Source organism: Gopherus flavomarginatus, chromosome 2 (genome assembly GCF_025201925.1).
Source record: "Gopherus flavomarginatus isolate rGopFla2 chromosome 2, rGopFla2.mat.asm, whole genome shotgun sequence".
Taxonomy (NCBI): domain Eukaryota; kingdom Metazoa; phylum Chordata; order Testudines; family Testudinidae; genus Gopherus; species Gopherus flavomarginatus.
The window spans coordinates 193,871,442-193,897,740 of NC_066618.1; the positions used below are offsets into that span (position 1 = coordinate 193,871,442).

A 26,299-nucleotide genomic window follows, 5' to 3' on the forward strand; every position below is an offset into this window, starting at 1 on the left:
TTGCTTTATCTACTTAGTTTATATCCTTTTATGATTGTTCATTAGATTAGCACGGGCTTTCCACAAGTGATGTGGACATACACTTATGATAGCTGAGCAAGAGTTGTTTTAGATTTTGTCAATGACTTTCCTAGCGTGTACCCATTGTTTGCTATGCTGTAGCTATAGAGGACAGAAGTGATAGACAAATGAAACTTTCCACTTTTACAGAGAAAATGAAATATTGATCACTTATCATAAGAAAGAATGAGCCTGGCATAAGTAGGGTTCACATTAAGAATACAAAATCAGTTATTTATCTCAGGCTACTCTAAGACAATGACTACATATTTTATGGTGAATGTATCTACTCCTAAATGTGCATTTGTGTCACAATACCATATATAAATGGGATTGTGAAGAATTTCAAATGAATTCATCATGTCAACTCATTAAGTCTGTAATTTGTTTTCATTAGAATATTTAAATGTTTCCTGTGTTTTCCCACATGGAAGAACTGTTTATAGTTAAATTGTCTATAATTTTTCATGTAATGTCTCTTACAAAAATGACAAACACTAGATTATATAAGACAGAAGGCCACCAATAAAATAACAATCTTCAACAGAATACAATCACTCCAGATCCATAAGCAAAATCTAAGAGAGCAGAATTGTAATACTGAGGAAGTACAATGTATAAAACTGGTTAAGTCTATTAAATGATAATGTTGTTTATTAACAAAATGTGTTGTGATAGGTCAATGCTGAGGTTAAACAGAAAACATCAATTGAACCATTTCCCTAAATAAAGCTCCAGGGTGCAATATTCAGAGCACTTTATTCAATAAAAAATGCTTTTAAAATGGTACTTTGGTGATTGGGAAACATTGGCATCATCTGTCAACCTAACTGCAGGAAAGTTCAATAAGCTAAATAATGAACCATTTACATTATTTTCCTTAGGCTCCAGTGATTTGCAAACATTGCATCAATAGAGCTCTTTAAAAAATTATGATAAAGACCTCCTAGTCTTTCACTTTCCACTTTTTTTTTTTTGGTCATGTTGAAATGTTTACATTATTTAAATGTTTTTGTGGCTTCATAGTGATTTTTTACCCAATAGCAATATCCTATTAAATTAAATGATAACGTGTTTGATATACTAATTTTACTAGTTTCAAAGAGAGGCAAATTAATTTTAAAAGATAAAAAAACACTTAGGACTGTATCTTCAAAAGACAGTTGGTGAGTGATTTTGCTTCATTAGTTTGTAGTTTGAATTCACAAGTTTGGGTGAATGAATACATGGCCCTCCTAAGATGTACAACTATGGCTCCTCTCCCTTAAAACCAGTCTACACCATGCCCCCTTCCAGCCCCATGTTGTCTTCAGGGCCGGCTCCAGGCCACAGCGCGCCGCAGGGGGCGCTCTGCCGGTTGCTGGGAGGGCGGCAGGCAGCTCCGGTGGCTGCAGACGGTCCGCTGGTCTCGCGGCTCTGGTGGACCTCCCGCAGACCATTGGAATTATTATTATTATTAGCGTCAGGTCCACCGGAGCCGCGGGACCAGCTGACCGTCCGCAGAAACGCCTGCGGAAGGTCCACCAGGAGCCTCAGGACCGGTGAGCGGCAGAGCGCCCCCTGTGGCGTGCCCCCGTGCTTGGGGTGGTGAAATTGCTAGAGCCGGCCCTAATTGTCTTCCACTACTTTCCTTCCTCCTCTTCCCTTCAAACTGTGAAGTCTCATTCCCATGTGAGGCAACTCTCACACACTCAGCCAGCTAGTTATTTTGATCCAGTTCTCCCTCAACTGGAAAATCTCCCTTCCTGCTCTTCCATCAGCTTCCAGTCCTGTTCCTGAGCCACCTGGCCCAGCATCAACAATTTCCTATGACCACACTCCCTACTGCTCCTCCGCACCATATCAGTAACACAGGGCCTGCTTCTTCTACCCTTTGAGCCCAGCATTAATCCAATAAGCTCCTGATTTCCCTTCGACCCTTCATTTAAAATCCACCATTTGTCTTTTCAGCACCCATCAAACTACTCTTCCTCTCTGCTAGGTCAAATTTCTACCTACCTTCAGAAGTCAAGCACTTTCATGCTATCCTCAAATTCTTACACTTGCCCCCATCCACTAGACAAAAGTGGAGCTGTGCTCTTCTATAGCAAGTTTTTCAGGCTCCACACACAACTTCCACATGGGCACAATTTGCAAAGGGTTACTGTCTGGGTTTCTATTCCTGTGATTTAGGACATTCTTTGTTTCCAGGGTCAAAGAAGCATTACATCCTTAGTCATCTCCTCTTTATATTTAGTTATTTTCTTATCTAAAAAAATCCATTTTTATGATGTTTTACAGTATCTTTCTTCCTCAGTGTTTTGAGGTATTTGGTAGCCTAGAATATGATCCAACAATCAATATGCAAATATGGTAACACAAATTATATATTTATAATAAATTCCAAACATGACTGGTATGCAGAAACACAATTTCTGCTTATCTCCATTCATCGAGATCATATACATTACGTAAACCCATAGAAATGCCTACAACTGATTGTGGATTATTGATTATATACCCAAAGCAGGATGTCTGAAATCCTACCTTGATTTTAATCTTAAGGAAAGGGATGAATGCCTTAGCCAGTTATCCATATGGGTTCACTTTACAGTTCCTAGACCCTATGGACAGTCATTATAGCATATGAAATACCCACAAGTCATGCTAGTTGGCTCTATATGAAGCACTTGACAATAAATATAAGGAGGACAAAGTTTCCTAAAAATACTATTTGTAATTTGTTTCTACAATGAAAAAGTGTGACTTGAGCAGCTAGAATAGTGCTGATATTTTATATGATGAAATATTTAATATTTATGTAACACTTATAGCAAGCACAGTAAAATATCCACTGCAGCCTCTAGGCACTATTAACACTTACATGGAGATAGACCTATCTCAGAACTGGAAGGGACCCTAGCAGGACCAAGTACTGATTTTTGCCCCAGACCCCTAACAGGCCCCCTCAAGGATTGAACTAGGTTTAGCAGGCTAATGCTAAACCATTGACCTATCTCTCCCCCCATACATATTTCTTTAAATATACAAATCATATTTGACTCCTCACGTTTGCTTATGGAGATCTAAATTAGGATAAAAAATATGCTACTTTGTATTTTTATTTCTCACACAAGGTACAACTAATATATTTCTAACTGTCATTCTATGGGTCACTTCTATGGAATTTTGAATCCTGTGCCTTGTGTCACGCCCATGAATATACTCCTTTGAAGAATTTTATCAGCTAACATGGATAATACATTTAGGCCCTGATTCAAGAATGCATCCCTATTTAGCGCAGCACTTAAGCATGTATTTAACTTTGATCAGATGCAGAGTACCATTGACATCTGTGGGACTTGAGCTTAAGACTTAATTGATTGAAATGGAATTTAATCACATGCTCAAAGTTAAGCATGTGCTTATGTCCTTTCCTGAATTTGAGCTTTAATTTGTGCTGAACATTTTAAAACTTTGGCTAAATCCAAGGCTTTCAGGTTGTCTACTGTTGCTTGAACTAAATGGCCTCTATGCATAGATTTTTTTTTTAAATCCATTTGTGCACCTAATGAGTAGTGTCACCCACCGCTCCACTCATGTTTGTGAGGGGGAATCTGTTTCTTTGTCATTGTGAGTCTAGATTTGTAACCCTTTAGAATGTCTGTTGCATGACTATATTCTGGAGCAAGGTCCTGAAAATCAATTTACACATCCAACTATTGACTTTACCAAGTGCAGTACTTTCATATCAAACCCACAAAGTTGATTCCACAACTTGACTCAGTCAAACAGTTAAGACCAACTCTAAGTACAAAATATCAGACCTTTCCTCCATCAAATCAGCATATTATTTTCTTTCCTCTATATGTTTATAGTAATCAACTTTTTTTGTGAACTCCTCCCCCCCACAAAAAATACTAATTCACTCAAAGTTCTCTTTTTCTGTTAAATATATATATATTTTTTTTTAGAAACAATGTTACTCACAAACTAAAACATTTTAACATGGCACACTAACCTCATCAGGACTAGAAGCCTGGTAAGTTCGATTTTCATCACTGAAGTTCTGATCCACTTCTGCATATTCTGTTTCTCCATTCACTCCAGCATGGGATTCATATACTGGGGTGACATTATGACACAAAGCAATAGCTTTCACTGCTTCATGTATCCGACTGCTGACAGTCTTGCGTACCTTGGGTGCTGAAGACTGCACTTTTCTGGAAGGTGTCGAGCTGGTACTGTTTCCACTAGATTGGGAATGCATCTTTAAAACATAATAAACACACACCCAAGGCAATGAATAATGAATAAATCCAAAAAAAGAAAGAAACTAGACGAATGTCAATGTACACCTGAAAAATTACCCCTTGAAAACAACTGTATGAAGGAACTGTTTCAATCTACTTGTGAGTTCCATGCTTGTGATCAAACCACCATTCCAATAGTTGGCAGCTTTTGGCTTTGAAGAGACCCAGGAATATGCAAGGGGTGTTGCACCTTAGTGCTGATCTATACTGGCAGAGCAATGTGCATATGCAGACACAACATCAACCTACTAAGCCTGTCTCTTTTCAGAGCTATCACTCTCCTACTTTTTATGTATTTTAATTTGAGTCTACTTGCATTAGAGGAGCAAATGCATTTTTCAATAATCTGCTATCATCTGACAATGTATTATAATTATTCCATTCTAGTTTTACAGGTCACCTTTCCCAGGACTTTAAAATATCCATTCAGTCAACAAAGTTAAAGCAGGTATCTAATGAAAGGGGCTACTTAAAACAGCTCTTGTTTTGATCCCTGACACTGTGGGCCACAGAGCTCTCCTCTTCTCCTGTAAAACCCTCCTCAAAACCCACCTTTTCCTACAATCCTTCAAAATTATAAGCCTCTAATTCGGTCCTTTTAAAATAAGAACTGCACTTTTAAGCCAGTAACTAACTGGATGTGCATGGAACCACCAAAAAAAATGACAAGCTTTTTCTCTGTATTTCTTCCTTACCCCTTTCTCTCCCATGCATGTTGTTTTCTCCTTTACAATTTAGTCTTCCTGTGATCAATTAAGAATAGAAGTTCTTTACGACGGGGACTATGGCTAAGATTTTGAAAAGTGACTAGTGTTAGTGTGCATCAAGTTTTAGGTGTCCAACTAGAAACATTGAAAAGGAGCTTGCTTTTCAGAGGGTGGATGCCCAGGACTTTCTGAAAATCAGGTTCCTTTAATATGTGTCTAGTTGGACACCCCAAAATGGAGATACCTAAAAATCACTAGTCTGTTTTGAAAATCTTGGCCCATGTCTATTTCTTTGCCTCTAAAGCACAATATACACCTTTGGAACTATATACAAATTACTGATTTTACATGTTAATGAAACATATTTCTATATGAATTAACCTAGTTCATGTAACAATTGCTTTTATTTCAGCATGAAAATTTTTCTGGCTTGGGCAGGACAGAAAAATCTAAATGTAAAAGCTATCCATTTGGCAGGTAGCAAAGAGAATAAGAGTATCCATTTCCCTTTAAAATCATGTTGCTGTTACAGTAACCACCAATTTAGCACCATAGTTCATGTTATACTCCAGCCATGCTCAGCTGAACCTAACTGCATTTATCTCTGAGGTGAAACAGATTATATTTGGTCATTAATCTACTTGGGAAGAGGCCTTTTTGGTCAGATTATGAAATAACCTCCCTTCATCTCATCAGTACTATCAAACACTTTTCTGTTCACTTCAGAGTAACTCAGAAATTCTCTTTAGAAACCAAGCCCTTTTTTCCCTCCCAACTGCATGTACTGATTTGCTGAACCGTGAACATTCTGCCCATCAAATTACAGTGCTGTCTAATAAAGGGTTTAACTTTCTGCTCATCTGGCACTGTTTTTCAGCTACTGCTTTAAACCTCTGCATTTGCATTCTGCTAACACTGATGGCATTACAGCTGCAAATAAATTAAGCTGATTTACTCCTTCTGAATTATGTTATGTTTATTGATGCTTGTATAATTTAATTTCACACAAATTCCATTAAAGATTATGCCCTCTATCACAAAATGCTTCCAGTGGGGAAATATAATCAGGTTATAATAGATTTGTGTGTTGCATTACAGTGGACCTACTAGACTATTGTCATCTTAATAAAACAGAACACAAACAAGCGATAAAAATCAATGTCACATAAGAACCGGTGCCTGTCTAACTCGCAGCTTTTATTACCATAGCTTAAATAAAAAACCTCACAATACATTTCTGATTGAAATAACTGTTGAATAGTTTATTTTGTGTACAAGGGTTCCTTTATTTTCTGTTTGCAGTAGTTGCTATCAACATATAAAATAATTAAAATATTATTTAAATGTTATTAAGTTATAATACACAACACTGAAATACAGAAAGAAGTTCTAGAAAAATAGCAAAGTTGCCTTCTGTCAGCTAGTAACTGCTAATCTGGATTTGGAAAATCCTTGTCCACACTTGGAAAAATAAACTAATTTTTCTTCATTTTTTTTTTAATTTCAGAGGTAAATGCCTCACAATTACAAATATTCAGTCTGTCGCATAGCAGTAAATATTAAAAGTTTATTACAATTTAAAATTAATAAGCTAATCTTTTAGGTAAGCAAACATTTATGAAGCGTGCAGTTCTTTTTAATTAGAGATATTCCCCCCCAACAATGTCAATTTAGTGTTTATGAATAGACCTCTAGTTTAAAACTGTAGTTCAGTCTCCACTCCCAGTCAGCCCTAGGACACTCTGCTGAGACTGACAACTGGAATTGTTTTGTTGTTGTTACTGTAGACACCTAACATGATCCACTAGGACTAACAATTCTTTTTACACAAGCCATCTAACAGCCATCAGATGGCAATGACTTTCAGTCACTGTTATTCTGGTCTGAATTTGGACTGTTGATCTTGAGGAACAAAAGCTCTATATCCCATTTCCAAGATGTATTGTTCCATAATAAAGCTATTGTTTAACATAGATACCAGCTAAGTAAGCAGATATATTGATCAGGACATGCAGGAGAATAAAGATATAGTCAAGTAAATGGATTTAAAGCTGCAGTCCACAACTGTATTTGTTTTAATATTAAACGGGGTTTGTCTACCAACCTCTTCCCTCTCTACCAGGTAATAACTGAGTTAAGTATGGTGTTAAATGGTCCCACACCACACAACCAAGGAACCAAGGTTTAGCTCGCTTAGCCAAACCCCTCCTACACAATTCATGATTCATCCCAATATTTTCTGCTGCAAAGGGGGAATGAGGACACAGATGAGGGAGAGTTCAGTCTGTATAATGTACAGGGTCCATTAGTCCCCTCCTGGGTCCTGTGCTCAGATTTACTCTGGAGTTGGCCCCACGGAGACCCTGGCCTGTACAGCACACCAGCCACCAATTGTGACAATGTATATTGACAGAGACACAAGGTGGGTGAGGTAATATCTTTTATTGGACCAACTTCTGTTGGTGAGAGAGACATGCTTTCGAGTTACACAGAGCTCTTCTTCAGGTTTGGGAAAGGTATTCAGAGTGTCACTGCTAAATACAAGATCGAACAGATAGCTTAACATAAGTAGCCAGCATATATTCTGAGACCATTCAAGGTGAAGTGACCCATCAACACCCTATAGTCATAGGATAAAAAAAGGGGGTTAGTGGCTTACAGATTGCTGTAATAAATCAAATCTATGTCTCTATTCAGTCCATGATTTTTAGCGTCTACCAAAGTTATGAATTTAAGCTCCCAGATTTGTCTTTTAAATATGCAGGTTTCCTTTAAGGAAGAGGATTTATAAGATATAGAGTGATCGGTCTGTAAAAAGTATTCATCCACAGGTGAAACAGTGTGTTTGTCTTTTATCATTTTCATGTCTGACTTCATTTGAGTGTGTAGTGATTGTCTGGTTTCATCCACACAGTTGTTACTTGGGCATTCAGTGCACTGGATGAGGCGTACAACGTTATGATTCTATGTCTAGGACCCATGGATCTTAAAAGGTGTGTTGTCAGTGGTATTGATCATAGCACAGTGGAGATATGACTGCAGGTTCTGTGTTGCATCTGTTGTTCTGGCAGGGTCTGGTGCTCCTTTGGGTTGGTGTATCCTGGTCTGTGGGGAGCTTGCTTCTGATGGTCAGCATGGCGAGTTTGGGGGGTTGTCTGAATACTAAAAGGGGAGGGAGGTATGTTCAGGAAAGATTTCTTTCAGAATGAGGTCACCATCAAGTATGGGGTGCAATTGTTTGATGATACCTTTCATGGATTCCAGTGTGGGGTTGTAGATGACAACTAGGGGTGTATGACCAGAGAGGTTTTTATTTCTGTATTGAAGCACGTTTTCTCAGGATATTTGAAGGCCCAGTTCTTGATGTGATTGTCTTCTCTGGTGGAGTGTCCTTGTTTGGTGAAGGTGGTTTTGAGTATTTTAAGGTGTCACTTATCCTGGACTTTCTCCTCAGAGCATATTCTGTGGTATCTGAGTCTCTGGCTGCAGATAACAAATTTCTTGGTGTGTTTGGGGTGGTTATGGCATCTGTAAAGGTAGGTATGGTGATCTGTGGGTTTCTTGTCTATCACTGTCTGTAGGGTTCCACTTCTGAAGCTGATCATGGTGTTCAGGAACTTGATGCTAGTGTGGGAGTGTTCCAGAGAGAGTTTAGTGGACCGGTGGTGGTTGTTGAAGCAGTAGTGGAAATCTATGAGGGAGTTTAAGTCATCTGTCCAGAGGATGAAAATATCATCTATGTATCTCAGGAATAAAATAGGCTTTGTGGTGCCTTTGTCCAGAAATTCTTCTTCAAGGTGACCCATGGAGAGGGAGCCCATCCTAGTACCCACAGTTTGGATAATGTTTGTTGTTGAATGTAAAATGAATGAGTTTGATGATTTTTTGGGGGGTGAATAGCTGTGTTGTCCATTGTCTTTTGAAGGACCGTGTGCTGTAGCTGGCAGTTGGAGGTGGAGCTACTAGGAAGGTTTGAAAGCTAGAAGCCTCTGGTAATTGGCTGAGCCTTAACCAGTGGGCGGGGCATTCACTCAGGCCAGGGCTTTATAAAGCTGCGCACAAGCGACCAGGGAGCTTAGCGAACAGGAGCTGCTAACAGGGAGTTTGGCAAGGGAGTTCTCCAGGTGAAGGAGGAGCACAGACAGCATCTGTGGGGTAAGTGACTGTCTGCAGTGTTTGGGTTTGTGTGTGTGTTTGGGGGTTACTTGCTGTGTGCTGAGCTTGTGTTTGTCAGTCTGTTTGGTCTGTTTGTTTGAAGGACCGTGTGCTGTAGCTGGCAGTTGGAGGTGGAGCTACTAGGAAGGTTTGAAAGCTAGAAGCCTCTGGTAATTGGCTGAGCCTTAACCAGTGGGCGGGGCATTCACTCAGGCCAGGGCTTTATAAAGCTGCGCACAAGCGACCAGGGAGCTTAGCGAACAGGAGCTGCTAACAGGGAGTTTTGCAAGGGAGTTCTCCAGGTGAAGGAGGAGCACAGACAGCATCTGTGGGGACCGTGTGCTGTAGCTGGCAGTTGGAGGTGGAGCTACTAGGAAGGTTTGAAAGCTAGAAGCCTCTGGTAATTGGCTGAGCCTTAACCAGTGGGCGGGGCATTCACTCAGGCCAGGGCTTTATAAAGCTGCGCACAAGTGACCAGGGAGCTTAGCGAACAGGAGCTGCTAACAGGGAGTTTTGCAAGGGAGTTTGGAAGGGGAGTAGGAAGGGAGGGGGCTCCCTTGTTGGTCTCATCTGTGACCCATTGGTCCCTTGAACCCATAACCTGAGCCACATCGAAAACCCTTCTGTTCACAGCAAAGAGGAGCGGACAGAGAGCTGTAGACAGGAATTTGAGACTTTGACAGAGGGAGGCTTAAAATGGTGAGGAGGACCCGTAACACCTGTGCCAGCACTGCTTCTGTCTCCTCCACCTGCGCCTGTAGCCAGACAGAGCACCAAAGCATGGATGCTTTTACCCAGATTCTGGTGTGGGCTTGCAAAGACTGTAATTTGCAATTTCCACTTACTGATATCCAGGCTGGGGGTGGCATCCAATGTGAAAGGTGCCTACTGGTGGAATCTCTCAGGCAGCAGGTGGGAGAGCTACAGGAGGAGGTGGCCTGGCTGAGGAACATCTATGTCCATGAGCAATTCCTGGACAGTATCCATGTGGAGACAGCTGATGGTGCTGTCCCAGTTGACGGGACTACTGACACTGCAGTGGAAGAGGAGATGCCTCAGGGTGTACCTGACACACCAGTGGAGGAGGAGGCTCAGGGTGGACACGGCCAGCTGGTTACTTCTAGCAGCGGGCAGTGCTCCACCGCTGCTGCGAACCCTCCTGTTGTGGTAAAAGATACAGCAGAGAAGAAATCACCCCCAACAGTTAAGGGGGTGAAGTCTCGTACCCCTAAGGCTGGGAGGTCTGCTGCCACCACTGATAAGAAACGTAGGGTAGTGGTGGTTGGAGACTCTCTGCTGAGGGGGACGGAGACACCCATCTGTCGCCCTGACCGTTCATCCCGGGAGGTATGCTGCCTGCCAGGGGCCCGTATCCGAGATGTTACAGAGGCTTTGTCGAGGATTATCCGGCCTTCTGACTACTATCCCATGCTACTCATCCATGTGGGCACAAATGATACTGCGAGGTGTGATGCTGAGCAGATCAAGAGTGACTACAGGGCTCTGGGAGTACGGGTTAAGGAGTTTGGAGCGCAGGTGGTATTCTCTTCCATTCTTCCTGTTGAAGGTAGGGGTCCGGGCAGAGACAGATGCATTGTGGAGGTGAATGCCTGGCTGCGAAGATGGTGTCGCCAGGAGGGCTTTGGCTTCCTCGACCACGGGATGCTACTTGAGGAAGGACTGCTAGGAACAGATGGCGTTCACCTTTCGAAGAGAGGAAAGGCCTTATTCGCGCACAGACTGGCTAACCTGGTAAGGAGGGCTTTAAACTAGGTTCGACGGGGACAGGTGAGCAAAGCCCACAGGAAAGTGGGGAACAAGACCTGGGAGATGGGTTGGAAGCAGGAGGGAGCACGGGCTATAATGGCAGAGAGGAAGGAGGGTCAGGGCAAAGCTGGGAGACAAAATCAAACAAGTATCTTAGATGCCTTTATACAAATGCAAGAAGTATGGGTAATAAGCAGGAAGAACTGGAAGTGCTAATAAACAAATACAACTATGACATAATTGGCATTACTGAAACTTGGTGGGATAATACACACGACTGGAATGTTGGTGTGGATGGGTATAGTTTGCTCAGGAAGGATAGACAGGGGAAAAAGGGAGGAGGTGTTGCCTTATATATTAAAAATGTACACACTTGGACTGAGGTGGAGATGGACATAGGAGACGGAAGGGTGGAGAGTCTCTGGGTTAGGCTAAAAGGGGTAAAAAACACAGGTGATGTCGTGCTGGGAGTCTACTACAGGCCACCTAATCAGGTGGAAGAGGTGGATGAGGCTTTTTTCAAACAACTAACAAAATCATCCAAAGCCCAAGATTTGGTGGTGATGGGGGACTTCAACTATCCAGATATATGTTGGGACAATAACACCGCGGGGCACAGACTATCCAATAAGTTCCTGGACTGCATTGCAGACAACTTTTTATTTCAGAAAGTTGAAAAAGCTACTAGGGGGGAAGCTGTTCTAGACTTGATTTTAACAAATAGGGAGGAACTTGTTGAGAATTTGAAAGTAGAAGGAAGCTTGGGTGAAAGTGATCATGAAATCATAGAATTTGCAATTCTAAGGAAGGGTAGAAGGGAGTACAGCAGAATAGAGACAATGGATTTCAGGAAGGCGGATTTTGGTAAGCTCAGAGAGCTGATAGGCAAGGTCCCGTGGGAATTAAGACTGAGGGGAAAAACAACTGAGGAAAGTTGGCAGTTTTTCAAAGGGACGCTATTAAGGGCCCAAAAGCAAGTTATTCCAATGGTTAGGAAAGATAGAAAATGTGGCAAAAGACCACCTTGGCTTACCCTTGAGATCTTGCGTGACCTACAAAATAAAAAGGCGTCATATAAAAAATGGAAACTAGGGCAGATCACGAAGGATGAATATAGGCAAATAACACAGGAATGCAGAGGCAAGATTAGAAAAGCAAAAGCACAAAATGAACTCAAACTAGCTATGGGAATAAAGGGAAACAAGAAGACTTTTTATCAATACATTCGAAGCAAGAGGAAGACTAAGGACAGGGTAGGCCCACTGCTCAATGAGGAGGGGGTAACAGTACGGGAGACTTGGAAATGGCAGAGATGCTTAATGACTTCTTTGTTTCGGTCTTCACTGAGAAGTCTGAAGGAATGTCTAGTATAGTGAATGCTTACGGGAAGAGGGTTGATTTAGAAGAGAAAATAAGCAAAGAGCAAGTAAAAAATCACTTAGAAAAGTTAGATGCCTGCAAGTCACCAGGGCCTGATGAAATGCATCCTAGAATACTGAAGGAGTTAATAGAAGAGGTATCTGAGCCTCTAGCTATTATCTTTGGGAAATCATGGGAGACGGGGGAGATTCCAGAAGACTGGAAGGGGGCAAATATAGTGCCCATCTATAAAAAGGGAAATAAAAACAACCCAGGAAACTACAGACCAGTTAGTTTAACTTCTGTGCCAGGGAAGATAATGGAGCAGGTAATCAAAGAAATCATCTGCAAACACTTGGAAGGTGGTAAGGTGATCGGGAATAGCCAGCATGGATTTGTAAAGAACAAATCATGTCAAACTAATCTGATAACATTCTTTGATAGGATAACGAGCCTTGTGGATAAGGGAGAAGCGGTGGATGTGATATATCTAGACTTCAGTAAGGCATTTGATACAGTCTCGCATGATATTCTTATAGATAAGCTAGGAAAGTACAATTTAGATGGGGCTACTATAAGGTGGGTGCATAACTGGCTGGATAACCGTACTCAGAGAGTAGTTGTTAATGGCTCCCAATCCTGCTGGAAAGGTATAACAAGTGGGGTTCCGCAGGGGTCTGTTTTGGGACCGGTTCTGTTCAATATCTTCATCAACGATTTAGGTGTTGGCATAGAAAGTACGCTTATTAAGTTTGCAGATGATACCAAACTGGGAGGGATTGCAACTGCTTTGGAGGACAGGGTCAAAATTCAAAATGATCTGGACAAGTTGGAGAAATGGTCTGAGGTAAACAGGATGAAGTTCAATAAAGATAAATGCAAAGTGCTCCACTTAGGAAGGAACAATCAGTTTCACACATACAGAATGGGAGGAGACTGTCTAGGAAGGAGTATGGCAGAAAGAGATCTAGGGGTCATAGTGGACCACAAGCTTAATATGAGTCAACAGTGTGATACTGTTGCAAAAAAAGCAAACGTGATTCTGGGATGCATTAACAGGTGTGTTGTAAACAAGACACGAGAAGTCATTCTTCCGCTTTACTCTGCGCTGGTTAGGCCCCAACTGGAGTATTGTGTCCAGTTCTGGGCACCGCATTTCAAGAAAGATGTGGAGAAATTGGAGAGGGTCCAGAGAAGAGCAACAAGAATGATTAAAGGTCTTGAGAACATGACCTATGAAGGAAGGCTGAAGGAATTGGGTTTGTTTAGTTTGGAAAAGAGAAGACTGAGAGGGGACATGATAGCAGTTTTCAGGTATCTAAAAGGGTGTCATCAGGAGGAGGGAGAAAACTTGTTCACCTTAGCCTCCAATGATAGAACAAGAAGCAATGGGCTTAAACTGCAGCAAGGGAGATTTAGGTTGGACATTAGGAAAAAGTTCCTAACTGTCAGGGTAGTTAAACACTGGAATAGATTGCCTAGGGAAGTTGTGGAATCTCCATCTCTGGAGATATTTAAGAGTAGGTTAGATAAATGTCTATCAGGGATGGTCTAGACAGTATTTGGTCCTGCCATGAGGGCAGGGGACTGGACTCGATGACCTCTCGAGGTCCCTTCCAGTCCTAGAGTCTATGAGTCTATGAGTCTTGTAATTATTTGAGGCAGATAGCTATGCCATCTTCGTGAGGGATGTTGGTATATACGGAAGTGATATCCATGGTGGCAAGGATAGATTTGTGGCTTATTGCAAAAATCTGTAACCCACTAACCCTCATTTTTGTCCTATGGGAGGTGGAACTGTACTCCACTCTCTTTTATGCTTGCCTTAGCCCAATCTGTGTGTGTGTTCTGGGAAAGTGGAGAAAGGACAAGGAGGTGCTAGAGGCATGCCGATCTCAAATCAGGGGTGTCAATGGGCCACTTCACCTTGAATGATCTCTTTGAGCTTGTATTTAGTTGTGATGCTCTGAATATCTTTAATAGACCCGAAGAAGAGCTCTGTGTAGCTTGAAAGCTTGTCTCTCTCACTAACAGATGTTGGTCCAATAAAATTACCTTGCTCACTTCATCTCTCTAATATCCTGGTACTCACACAGCTACAACACTGCATATATTGACACTGACATTTATTAACCACTGCTCCCCACCGCCTTTACATTTTTTTTTGAAGGTACTTTCATGTTTCTTATCCTTTCCTACCAGGCCTCCATGATGCTGTAAGCACGGGGAAAAAAGACAAAACAAAACCCCACAACCACCACTAAAACTGTGCCAATCTTGCCCAGAGAAGGAAAAGTATCTTTCTTGATCCCAAAATGAGATCAAAGTTAGACCCACAGCAAGCCTGGAAAACCAGCTCTGAAAACAACAAAATATAAGGCAAAGTGGGTAGAGCAGCTTTCAGCAGCAAGGATGGTTGCTGTGTACCCAGGAATGCTTAAATTCAGTGGGTGAGGGGGAATGCATATGGATGTTCACTGTCACTGGAGCCAATCTGCTTCCTTATGTCCCAGGGGTGAAAGTAACTTAAAGGACTTACTAGTACACTGGAGTTCTGAGTGGGGCGTGGCTTCAACCAGAAGGGGCAGGGCCTTTCAAGATTTAAAGCCCCAGGGCTCAGAGGTGAATTAAAGGGCCCACAGTTCCGGCCGCCGTGGTGCTCCGGGCCCTTTAAATCACCATGGGAGCCCTGCTGCCGCTACCCCGGGGCAGCAGGGCTGGGGCAGTGGAGGCTGGGCTCTGACAGTGATTTAGGGCCCGGGGCTCCGGCTGCTGCGGGGAGTCCCGGGCCCTTTAAAGCGCTGCCGGAGCTCTGGCAGTGGGGCATGGGCAGCACTTTAAAGGGGCCGGAGCTCGGGGACCTTTAAATTCCTGTCCGAGCCCGACTGCTGGAGCTCCGGCAGTGCTTTAAAGAGCCTGGGCTCCCTGCAGCAGCTGGAGTCCTGGGCCTTTTAAACCCACCGGAGAAGCCGGTCCAGTCCGGCATGGCATACTGGATCTTGCCAGTACACCGTACAGGCTTACTTTCACCTCTGTTATGCCCTCCCCCAAAATGGTCACTGGATAGCAACAGGAGGCGAATTCTACTCCACTCTCTTTTGTGCTTGTCCTAGCACAATTTCCACATGTGTTCTGGGCAAGTGGAGAAAGGAGAAGGAGGTGCCAGAGGAATGCCTGCCATCAACCAGGACCCCAACAGGTGGCCATTCCCTTGACAGTCCAATCAACAACCTTTACCCCTCACACCAGAAAACGGGAAGGGGCATCATAGCATTCATAGCGATATCCACAATACCCCTATTGGAGTGTACATGCACAATTTAGTTTCAAATGGGATACACACATGCTGAATGTAGCTGGAATTATCCTGCAGGACTCTATCAAATACCCTGTTCTTAACTACGTTAGGTTCCCCAACTTTTTTCTTTTTTCTTTCTTTTTTTTAAAAAAACCTTTATGCCTGTGTAATCCTGTTAAAAAATTTAATAGAATATTCCTTTTCCTACTACTTCCATCCTTATCCTTTTGACAAACTTTTTTTCTTTATTGCTTGTGTAAGTTAACATGGCTTTACAATGTTTAGGTCTTTGTGATGAGTATCTTCAAAAATGTAATTAATCTTATCAGCATTGTTCTAGATACAGTGTTATCTTTAATTTGTGATCAGTTTGCTGGATGGCTTTCTATCTATGCTTCAGAGAAAAAATATTGAATTTTCATCAATTAATAGTATTAGATAGAGGAAGAGTTTGCTTCCTAGATAGACAGTGGGCTATGAAAGACGTTTGGAATCAGGCAGGAATTCCACACCACATTACAGTATATTAATTTTAGGGAAGGCCAAATTGTTGCCCGAAACTAGGACCCTGAGGATGCCCTGGGGGGGGGTATAAATGGGAAAACTTTCACATCTCAATTGTTTAGACCTAAAAAACATTGCAATGCCCTATCAACACTGAGAAAATCTGTTAATATAAAGGAAAATAAGTTATAAAATGAGATACCTGTGAATACGAATTGATAATGTGATTCTGAATTTCATCCATTGTGTCTGTCCCATAAGACACAGTACCCAGATGGAGGCGCTTAAATATCATCTCATTCTGGGTAAGTGTTCCTGTAATAAAAATATCAGAGTGATCAGGAAAAAGACAGTACTATGTAAAATATTAGTTTGCAATATTTTGTTCCTTTGGGGGTGGAGTAAAGCAGATTATGAAGGAGTATCCCAAGAGCCCTGAGGACTTTTCCATTTTGTTATTTTACAGATATCAGTAAGCCATTGGCAGCTATTGTACTTGCTGACAAGGGGAACTGGAAAAGATCCCTTTGAAGCACATCAAGGTTATTCCTTAATGGCCAAAAGGGTTATCTCTGAGTGAAGAAAGCTGAGGGTCAGAGTAAGCTACCACTCTTTATTCCCAACTATTTACACTGACAGCAGGGGACTAATACTGGGACTAGAAATAAAGCTCAGGTATGTCACAAAACAGTAGAGAGCACCATCAAAAGGCATCAAAACAAGCCAAGTTAGTCCTTTTTGGGGTAAATTAGTCACTAGGAAATACAATCAGTTCAGTTAATTTAAGAAAATGAGTGCAGAAAAAGCAGGGTTACTCATCCTGGAGGAGTCACCATTTCCAACTTCAATTTGGAAGCAACATAACTGGATATTTGCCCCCACTGGACTGATAGAAATTACCTAGACCTGCCTCAAGCAGCGACATTTTCATCTCAAATGTAAGTGAAAGGTAGTGTTCAATATAATTTTTTTTTTAAAGCAAAACGGGAAAGAAATTTCCCTTGGATTAGTCAAGGATGTGTGCTCAAATGAGCTACTGCTGGGAAATTAATGGGAAATTATTCCACAATGAGTATTCTCTGTTTGTTTCCTTCTTACTTTCTCCCTCCACATAACAAGGTAGATTTACTAAAGTGGTTGCATGTTAATGTTGCTGATGCTTTTGCCTTGGGTTTACAATGATGTAGGGTAGAGGGCAATAAAGAATAATTCAATGCCAATATGTTAAAAAAGGGGGGGCGGCTATTGGAGAGAAGGCTAATTTTACAGCTAATTTTTAGAAGATTGCATGGTTGTATCCAGCAATCAGCCTTAATGTTGGAAGTACTATAGCACTGTAGCGCCCAGAGAAGCGTACAGATGTGCCTCATAAGAACTTTTCTAAAATTCAGAAGGGGTATAATGTTACGGTGTGGGGAAGGACTAATTATTTTCCAATGACCCAGAGAAACGGCCAGGAGAAATCCAACTATGTTGAGGAAGCAGTGAGACAAAACAGTCCATAAACTGGGAAAGATAGTGGTTTTTGGTGAAAGCCACCCAGTTGTGGAACTCCTGACCACAAAAAGTCAGGATGAATTCGTGTCTTATGTCTTTGTAGAGCACAATGTCAAAGGCATTGTTAAACAGGGTTTTATATATAGAGACAACAGAATGCTAACTGAAGAATTTTCTCTCTTCTATAGATATCGTACTGCCTTCCAAAAAAGACCCATATATTTAAACTTCACTGAGAGATAAGCAGAAAAACATAGAAACCTTGGAAATCTTGTATTTGGCATCTAGATAACATTGTGACTTGTGCTTTGAAAATACAAGTATAAGTATGGGGAAAAAAATCAGTACCCCCTACCTCGATATAACGCTGTCCTCAGGAGCCAAAAAACCTTACTGCGTTATAGGTGAAACTGCGTTACATTGAACTTGGTTTGATCCACTGGAGCGCGCAGCAGCCCCTCTTTCCCCGGAGCACTGCTTTACCACGTTATATCCAAATTCGTGTTATATCAGGTCGCATGCATCTTTCTAGTTGTAAATATCTTCATGGTAACAACATATTACCATAACTTAAACGGACTTAAAATGGATTATGCTTAGAGATCTAGTTTTTAATATTACATTTTCTGTGACAATCTGAGCCACACACATACAAACAAAAAAGATTGTTCAGTTAAAAAGTCTATGTATAAATAACACAAGATAAAAGATCTTTTTTTAGGTATCTGCATCTTAAAAGGTCAATTGCAACACTTTACCTTTGGTCAAAGAGTAAAAAAATGGGATGATGTGTGTCAAACATGCCTCTTACCACATATTTCTAACACTATTCCATGATATGTATGAAGAAAGACTTCCTGGCAAACAGAGGGAATCAAAGTTGTCTAGAATAGGTCACTGGAAATTAACTTTGTTTCCCAATTTGACAAATTTAGCCTGTAACTGGAGTAAGCCTGAAATTTCAGAATCAACATAAATTGTATGTTTTCAGAGACCACTTACATCTGTAAGGAACTATAGGGTGTCAGTCATAGAGTGACACCATGTTCAACACTGACATCCTTGATTTTTAGAAAGCTCTAATTGAAGCGTGGGTGGTTCAGGGTTCCATGATGAAGCATAACAAGGGGAGAGAGAGATCACCACCAGCTAGGTTCTTCTGTTAAGCTCATAGAAAGATCATATATCATTTGTTATCTAAGCTGTACTGAAAGTGAATAAAATAAACTACATTTTGAAAATATAATCAGTCAAATTGGAATTAATCCAGTGTGCTGATATTCCCATTACATTCTCTTTTGCTCCTTGTGAGCATTTAAGGGAGGCCCTAAATTTCCCCTCTTGTGAGGCTTGAAATGTAAAAATATTTTTGCGTTACAAGGTTAAGAATAATACTTCTGAGGTTTATTTAAAAAAAAAATTGTGTAAGATGGTAGATTACTAAAAATCCACAAATAATTTAAAAATACAGTAAGGAATGCTTCACACTAAGATTTATTCCTATTTGTAAATGCTTATTTTTGATATCCTGTCTTTGTCCCAGTATGACAGTGCAACACAGCAAGTCATAGGAAGAGAGCAAGTTAAAAGCATCAGACACACTATAATTAGTGTTTAGAAACTAGAACTTGTTTAGACAGTTAACATCCAGTTTATGCATCTGATATAGGGTACTTCCATTAGTGCTCTTCAGAGATATAGTCATGCTGTCACAGTCATAAATCTTCCTTCCCACTTATTCACTGGAAGTCTACCACTCCTTCTGCCCAGTAATATAGGAAAAATGAATTTTTATCTCAATTTTTGTATACTTGTATAGTATAACAACAGTTAGACCATCACTCACTAAAATATTAAGAACATATACATTACATGCTGGGTATCTATATCAAATAAATTTTATTTTCTCTCAAAATTAACCAGAAAGGCACTCATGCTCCCTTTTGCTTAAATATTATCCTGAACCATTGCATATATACAATAAAGTTAAAAAAGGAAAGAATTTTGTGAAAGAATTTTATTTTGTGAAACATGTAGATTTTTCACAGAATTTAGATATAATTGGGCAAAATTCATATGAGAAATAGAACATTTCCAGGTGTAGTTGGAAAGTAGCACACAAAGAATGAAAACCTGAGGTAATCATTAAAAAAAAATTTGCAACTCACTTATCTGGTTGTCATATAGAAATTGGTTTGCAAGGAAACTCTCAGTGACTTTAAGGCAAGTAAAGAGAAAATTTTTTTTGCTCTCATGCTTTATGGGCAACTTTTTATGAAATAAAAATACTTATTTTATGTTTTCCCTTCAAATATTCACGCTTACCAAATGACTATATGTTTTTGGTAACTCTATTGAATTTCAAAATTTATACAATCATGTTATGCTTCAAGATATGAAAACTCTATTTTCTGATTTGCATATGGTGACTAAGCATGAGGGACTAAAATATTAATTTCTGAAGAATTTAAATTTTCATTTTAAAAAGCTAAATGTCTTGTCTTAATGGCTATAAACTTCCAATCGTGAACTGATGCAGTGTTATCTTCTTGAATCTGTAGACAGACAATGCCAGTATCTTTCCAGGGCCCATATTGCTACGAGCAGTGGAGCATGCAGGCACTGAAATTATAGTGGTAGGAGAGTTCCTCTGTATTCCTTTCCCCTCATCCCAGCCACCCCCACCTTTCTCAAAAATCAAGATGGGAGGGAAGGGTAGACAAACAGAAACCTCTTGCCTTCCCCTTCCTCTCAGCAAGCAGAAGGCTTGTGGAGTAGAGCTCTGTACATCCTCTTACCTTGCAGCAACCAGCAGAGGTGGTAGGTGGAGGGAAGGATGACAAGTCCATCCCTTGTCAACATTAAAAAATTGTTTCTAAGTTCTCCTGGTTGAATGATCACAACCCTGAACTGGGCAAAAAAGATCTTGCTAGTCTCCTCAGAATATGATGCCAGTTAGTCATGTCATACTACTTCCTCAACAATAGTTTTCCAATAGTTCTATTTTAGGCTTTAGTCTTCTTGCAGTAGATTACTGGTAATGTCTTGCCAGACCTTTAGTTGTACACCTCTATGAACATTTTAAATATCTGTAGTTTGTGCTTCTAACACAGTTAGTTCGGAATTTCCAGTCTTCTTTCTGTTCTGTCCCTCACAATGGATAATAGAGAAAACAGTGAAGATAAATTTACTGGTAAGTTTAGTTTTAACAGCATTCTTTTACAAATGTGGTTTTATTTGATTTTTCAGAATTTCCTTGGGGTGACTTGGTTAATCTCCACTTATTTCACAATTTTTAAAAATAGATCTTGGCTAAGAATTGCTAATTTGAAAAACTTGCAAACACAGGAGGAAATGCAAAGCTCTTTTCAAAGATATCCAAAGACCATGGCAGCCATCATACATCCCACCATCAAAGTATATTCTTAACTTTGTTTCTGAATACAGTTACCATATGCACAAAATATCTTGACAAAAAGTTAGTGTGTGATTCCTAAAGAAAAATTTAGTATGTGCTTTATTGAAGCAAAGAGTTTTTGACTACAGTTGTATCATTAAACACAGAGCAAAGCAGGCAAAGAGGAAATTAATTTCTAAGGAAAAAGTCCTGCAGGCATCATTTCCTGGGTCGCAACAGATGTGATTCACAACAGAGCAGCGGATAATTTTTTTTTTTTGAGAAGCAGATGTAATATTTGATCAGAAAGCTTTGCTAGATTGTAAATTGGCCTAACACCAACATTCTAAAAGGCCACAATAAAACAGCAAGTAAGTACTTGCAATATATAAGCATTAATAACTTTGCCAGAAGTTACAAGAGCATATAACCTTTCATACGATATGTGTACTTTGCTTGAAAGATATACTCGTTTAAGAGATAAAGGGCCAGATCCTGAAGCTGCTGTAAATCTGCATAGCTCTATGGAAAGTCCAACTGACTATCTGGCACAATATTTTCAATGTTGAATTTTTGTCAGCGGTAGATATACAAAGACAAACATTCTAAGAAGAAAATTGGGAAAAAAATATTGGCCCTCTATTGGAGGGGAAGAGAAATCATAGAAAAAAACAATAGGAAAAAACGGTTACCTACCTTTTCGTAACTGTTTTCTTCGAGATCTGTTGTTCACGTCCATTACATATTAGGTGTGCACACGCCGCTTGCATGGACATTGGAAACTTTTCCCCTTAGCGGCTCCGGTCGGGCTAGCAGGGGGGCCCCGCCAGAGCGGCGCCCTGCTCTGGTGCATATATACCCCTGCCGGTCCGACTCTCCCTCAGTTCCTTCTTGCGGGAGACTCTGACAGAGTGGAAGGAGAGTGAGAAGTGTAATGGGTGTGAACAACACATCTCGAAGAACAACAGTTACGAAAAGATAGGTAACCGTTTTTTCTTCTTTGAGTGCTTGTTCACATCCATTAACATTAGGAGACTCACAAACTTACCATAGGAGGAGAGTAGGAGTCAAGGAACAATTGACTGAAGCATAGCCCTGTTGACTGCTACATACTCTCTGGCCTGATGATGGACTGCATAGTGGGCTGTGAATATGTGTACCGATGACCAGGTGGCTGCTGTACAGATCTCCTGGAGCGGTATCTGTGCCAGGAAAGCCACCGAGGATGCTTGAGCCCTACTCAAGTGAACTGTGATCGCCGGGGCTGGCACTTTGTCGAGCTAATAGCATGCGCGGATGCAGTCCACGATCCACGATGATATCCGTTGCGCCGAGACAGGGCGGCCCTTCATTCTCTCCACAATGGCGACAACAACTGTGTCGACTTGTGGAAAGGCCTGGTTCGTTCCAGGTAGAATGCCAGGGCCCTATGGACATCTAGGGTATTCAGGCTGTGGTGACTCGGGTCCGTGTGTGGTTTGGGAAAGAATACTGGTAAACACATGACCTGACCATGTGAAACTGAAAGACCACTTTAGGGAGGAATTTAGGGTGTGACCTCTGCTGCACCTTGTCCTTATAAAAAACTGTATATGGGGGTTCCGAAGTGAGGGCCCTCAGCTCAGACATCCTCCTAGCTGACCTAATGGCCACCAAAAATACCAACTTCCATGAGAGGTGCATGAGAGAGCAAGAGGCTAGGGGTTCAAAAGGTGGTCCCATGAGCTTAGTTAAGACCAGGTTAAGGTTCCATGGGGGGACCGGTGGGTGAAAAAAAATCGGACTACTGTGGGGTTGGAAAACACGAAATGCCCAGACTCCCCAGGGTGCAACGTTGATATGGCAGCCAGATATACTCGGATTGAGTAGGAGGCGAGACCCTAAAGTTTGAGGTGCAGTAGGTATTCTAGTATAGATGGGATGGAGGCCTGAAGAGGCTGTATGAGCTTAGGTTCGCACCAGTAGGATAACCTCTTCCATTTGACGAGGTCTGCCGCCCTTGTGGAAGGTTTCCTGCTACCAAGGAGAATTTGTTGGTCCTGGCGGGAGCACCTACTCTCCACAGCATTTAGCCACAGAGATTCCATGCCGTGAGATGTAGAGACTGCAGGTTCAGGTGGAGCAGGCGACCCCTGACCTGTGTGATGAGATCTTGGTGCAGGGGCAGGGTAATCGGGGCAGTCACTGACAGTTCCAGCAGGGTCATAAACCATTGCTGGCATGGCCAGGCTGGTGTGATGAGAATCAACACAGCTTTGTCCTTGCAGACCTTGAGCAGGACCCTGTGGATGAGTGGGAGTGGCGGGATGGCACACTTCAGACTTCTGCCCCACGGAATCACGAAGGCATTCACCACCGAGCCTGGGCTCAGGTTCTGGAAGGAACAAAACCGAGGGCATTGGCTATTGCCCTTGGTGGCAAACAGATCTATTTGGGGAAATCCCCACCTCTGGAAGATTGATCTCAGGATGTCCACTCTTAACATCCATTCATGCACTTGATACGATCTGCTGAGGTGGCCTGCAGCTTGTTTTGCACCCCCAGAAGGTATGACGCCACTAGTTGGACTGAATGGGCTATACAAAAGTCCCACAGGAGAAGCGCCTCATGGCAGAGGGGAAAGGAATGGGCACCACCTTGCTTGTTTATGTAGAACATGGTGGTAGTGTTGTCCGTCAGAACTGTCACGCTGTGGCCTTCTATGGTAGTGACACTTCTTCCCTGGACCACAACCCCTGTGTTTGCAGATCCCCCAAGTGTGCTCCCCAGCCTAAGTCTGATGCATCTGTTACCCGCGTCAAGGTGGGTTGTGGTGTAGCGAAGGGGATCCCTTCACAAACTATCTGCTGATCGAACCACCAGCAGAGGGAGTCCGAGACGCGAGCCAGGATTGTCACTACAAGGTCCAAGGGGGTCTCTGCTGGGGCGATATGTTTGGGCTAGCCACAGTTGCATAGGTCTGAGTCTCAGCCGGGCATGTTTGACTACATGGGTGCATGCTGCCATGTGCCCCAGAAGCTGCACGCACCATCTGACTGTAGTTGTGGGGAACCGTTGCATAGAGATTACGATTTGCTGGATGGCTAGGAACCTGGGAACCAGTAGGCTTGCTTGTGCCTGTATCGAGTCCAGGACTGCCCCTATGAAGTCCAGTCTTTGTGTAGGTATCAGCAAGGACTTGGGCACATTGACTAGGAGACCTAGCTTGTGGAACAAGTCTAGTGCCAATGTCACAGGGGAACGGACCTCGTCCTCGGACCAGCCAGTGAGAAACCAATCATCCAAGTACGGATACACTGGCATTTTCCTTTGTCGAAGAAATGCTGCCACCACATGCATTTCGTGAACACCCGTGGGGCCATCGCCAGGCCGAAGGGTAGGACTGTAAACTGGTAATGGTGCTGGCTTATGGTGAACTGCAGGAACCTCTGGTGAGTGGGATGAATGGCGACATGAAAGTATGCATCCTTCATCTCGAGGGCAGCGTACCAATCCCCTGGATCCAGGGAAAGGATAATAGAACCAAGGGAGACCATGCGGAAGTGGACCTTGACTAGGAATTTGTTGAGTCCGCGTAGGTCCAGAATGGGTCGAAGATCCGCCTTTGCCTTGGGATTAAGGAAGTACTTTGAGTAGAACTCTTTCCCTCATAGGTCTGGATGGGCCTCCTCCACCGTCCTTGCCCTGAGAAGGGCCTGAACCTCCTGCATCAGGAGTTGCTCGTGAGAGGGGTCCCTGAAGAGGGATGGGGATGGGAGGGAGGGGGCGAGGAGAACTGAAGCATGTATCTCACCTTCACCGTGCGCAGGACCCAATGGTCTGATGTTATATTGGACCATGCATGGTAGAAATGGGACAAACGGTTCATGAAACAAAGGGTAGAATCCAGTGAGAGGCTTGGTGTGCTGTCCTCGAGTGCACCTTCAAAATCCCTGCTTGTTGCCGGGTTGTGGCTTGCCCTGGCCCTGGCCTTGGCTAGGCATATTGTTTCTACGCCTATTATCTCTGCCCCTTCTGTGGTAAGGTTCCTGCCTGGGGAGAGGATGGTACTGTCTTTGTTGTAGTGGCTGCGGTCTAAAAGGCTTGCTCTATGTTGCCGGGGTGTGCATCCCCAACAACTTGAGGGTCGCCCGGGAGTCTTTAAGGCTATGCAGCTTGGTGTCCGTTTGGTCTGAGAACAAGCTGGACCCTTCGAATGGGAGGTCTTGGAGAGTGTTTTGGACCTCTGCTGGAAGGCCTGCAGCTACACCAAGTGTCTCATCAGCACTCCCGACGCTATTGTCCTAGCAGCTGCATCTGCCGAATCAAGCGAGGCTTGCAGGGAGGTTTCGGTTACCGCCTTCCCTTTGTCCACGATGGCTGTGAACTCGGGCTGTGAGCCCTAGGGCAAAGAGTCCTTGAAATTGGAGACTGCTGCCCATGAATTAAAATTGTGTCTGTTTAGGATCGCCTGCTGATTTGCAATCCTCAATTGTGGCCCCCAGACGAACAGATCTTTCTACCAAATAAGTCCAACCGCTTCGGCTCCTTGGCCTTAGGGGCTGGGGCTTGTTGTCCATGCCGTTCCCGTTCGTTGATTGCAGACACGACCAGCCAACGGGGTGGCGGGTGACAGACGAGGAAGTCAAACACCTTGGAAGGAGCCAAGTACTTCCTCTCTACGCCCTTTGCTGTTGGCGCACTGGAGGCTGGTGTTTGCCATACTGTCTTACAATTGGACTGTATTGTTTTTATGAATGGGAGCGCGATTCTGGACGGGCATTTGGGGCTTAAGATGTCCACTATGGGATCCTCCTGCTCTACTGTCTCCTCCACCTGCAAGGCCAAATTTTGGGCTACCCTGCGGAGCAGCTCTTGGTGTGCCCTGTGGTCAATTGGTGGAGGCCCTGAAACTGCTGTACCCGTCACGGCTTCATCTGGGAAGGATGAAGAAGTTAAGGCCTTTTGCGCTTCATTCTCTAGCCCTTCCTGTGACTCTTCACAGGCTATGGGCTCCTCTGGGGTTTGCCCAACCGAGCGTGTTTGAGATGGCACTGGGCTTGGTGCCATCCTGGCCTTTCCGTGCTGTGATGTATCTGGCGGTCTGAAAACCGTGGCCTCCTTGTTAGAGGAGGGGCATCCATGCGGGGATCGGGATTGATGTCCTGAGAAGCTGGACCTCGAGGTTCTGGAGGGGGTCCCTTGCTGCCGGTGGTAGGCCCATGGTGTCCAGAAAGGCCACTGCCCTGGTGGGCCCCACTGCAGATACCACGAGGCTTGGTGT

The 26,299-nt window shown here is 42.7% G+C and overlaps 1 protein-coding gene across 5 annotated transcripts in view; it reads right to left on the reverse strand.

The window, feature by feature from the left end:
* Positions 1 to 26,299, reverse strand: part of ATP9B (ATPase phospholipid transporting 9B (putative)) — a 318,545-nt gene that overhangs the window by 43,856 nt on the left and 248,390 nt on the right. For all 5 annotated transcript variants that reach the window (XM_050941785.1, XM_050941787.1, XM_050941784.1 and 2 more), the window contains 2 exons: positions 16,345 to 16,457; positions 4,061 to 4,309 (listed from right to left, as the gene is read on the reverse strand). In XM_050941785.1, the coding sequence (XP_050797742.1) occupies positions 4,061 to 4,309; positions 16,345 to 16,457 (362 nt within the window). The remainder of the gene's footprint in view (positions 1 to 4,060; positions 4,310 to 16,344; positions 16,458 to 26,299) is intronic.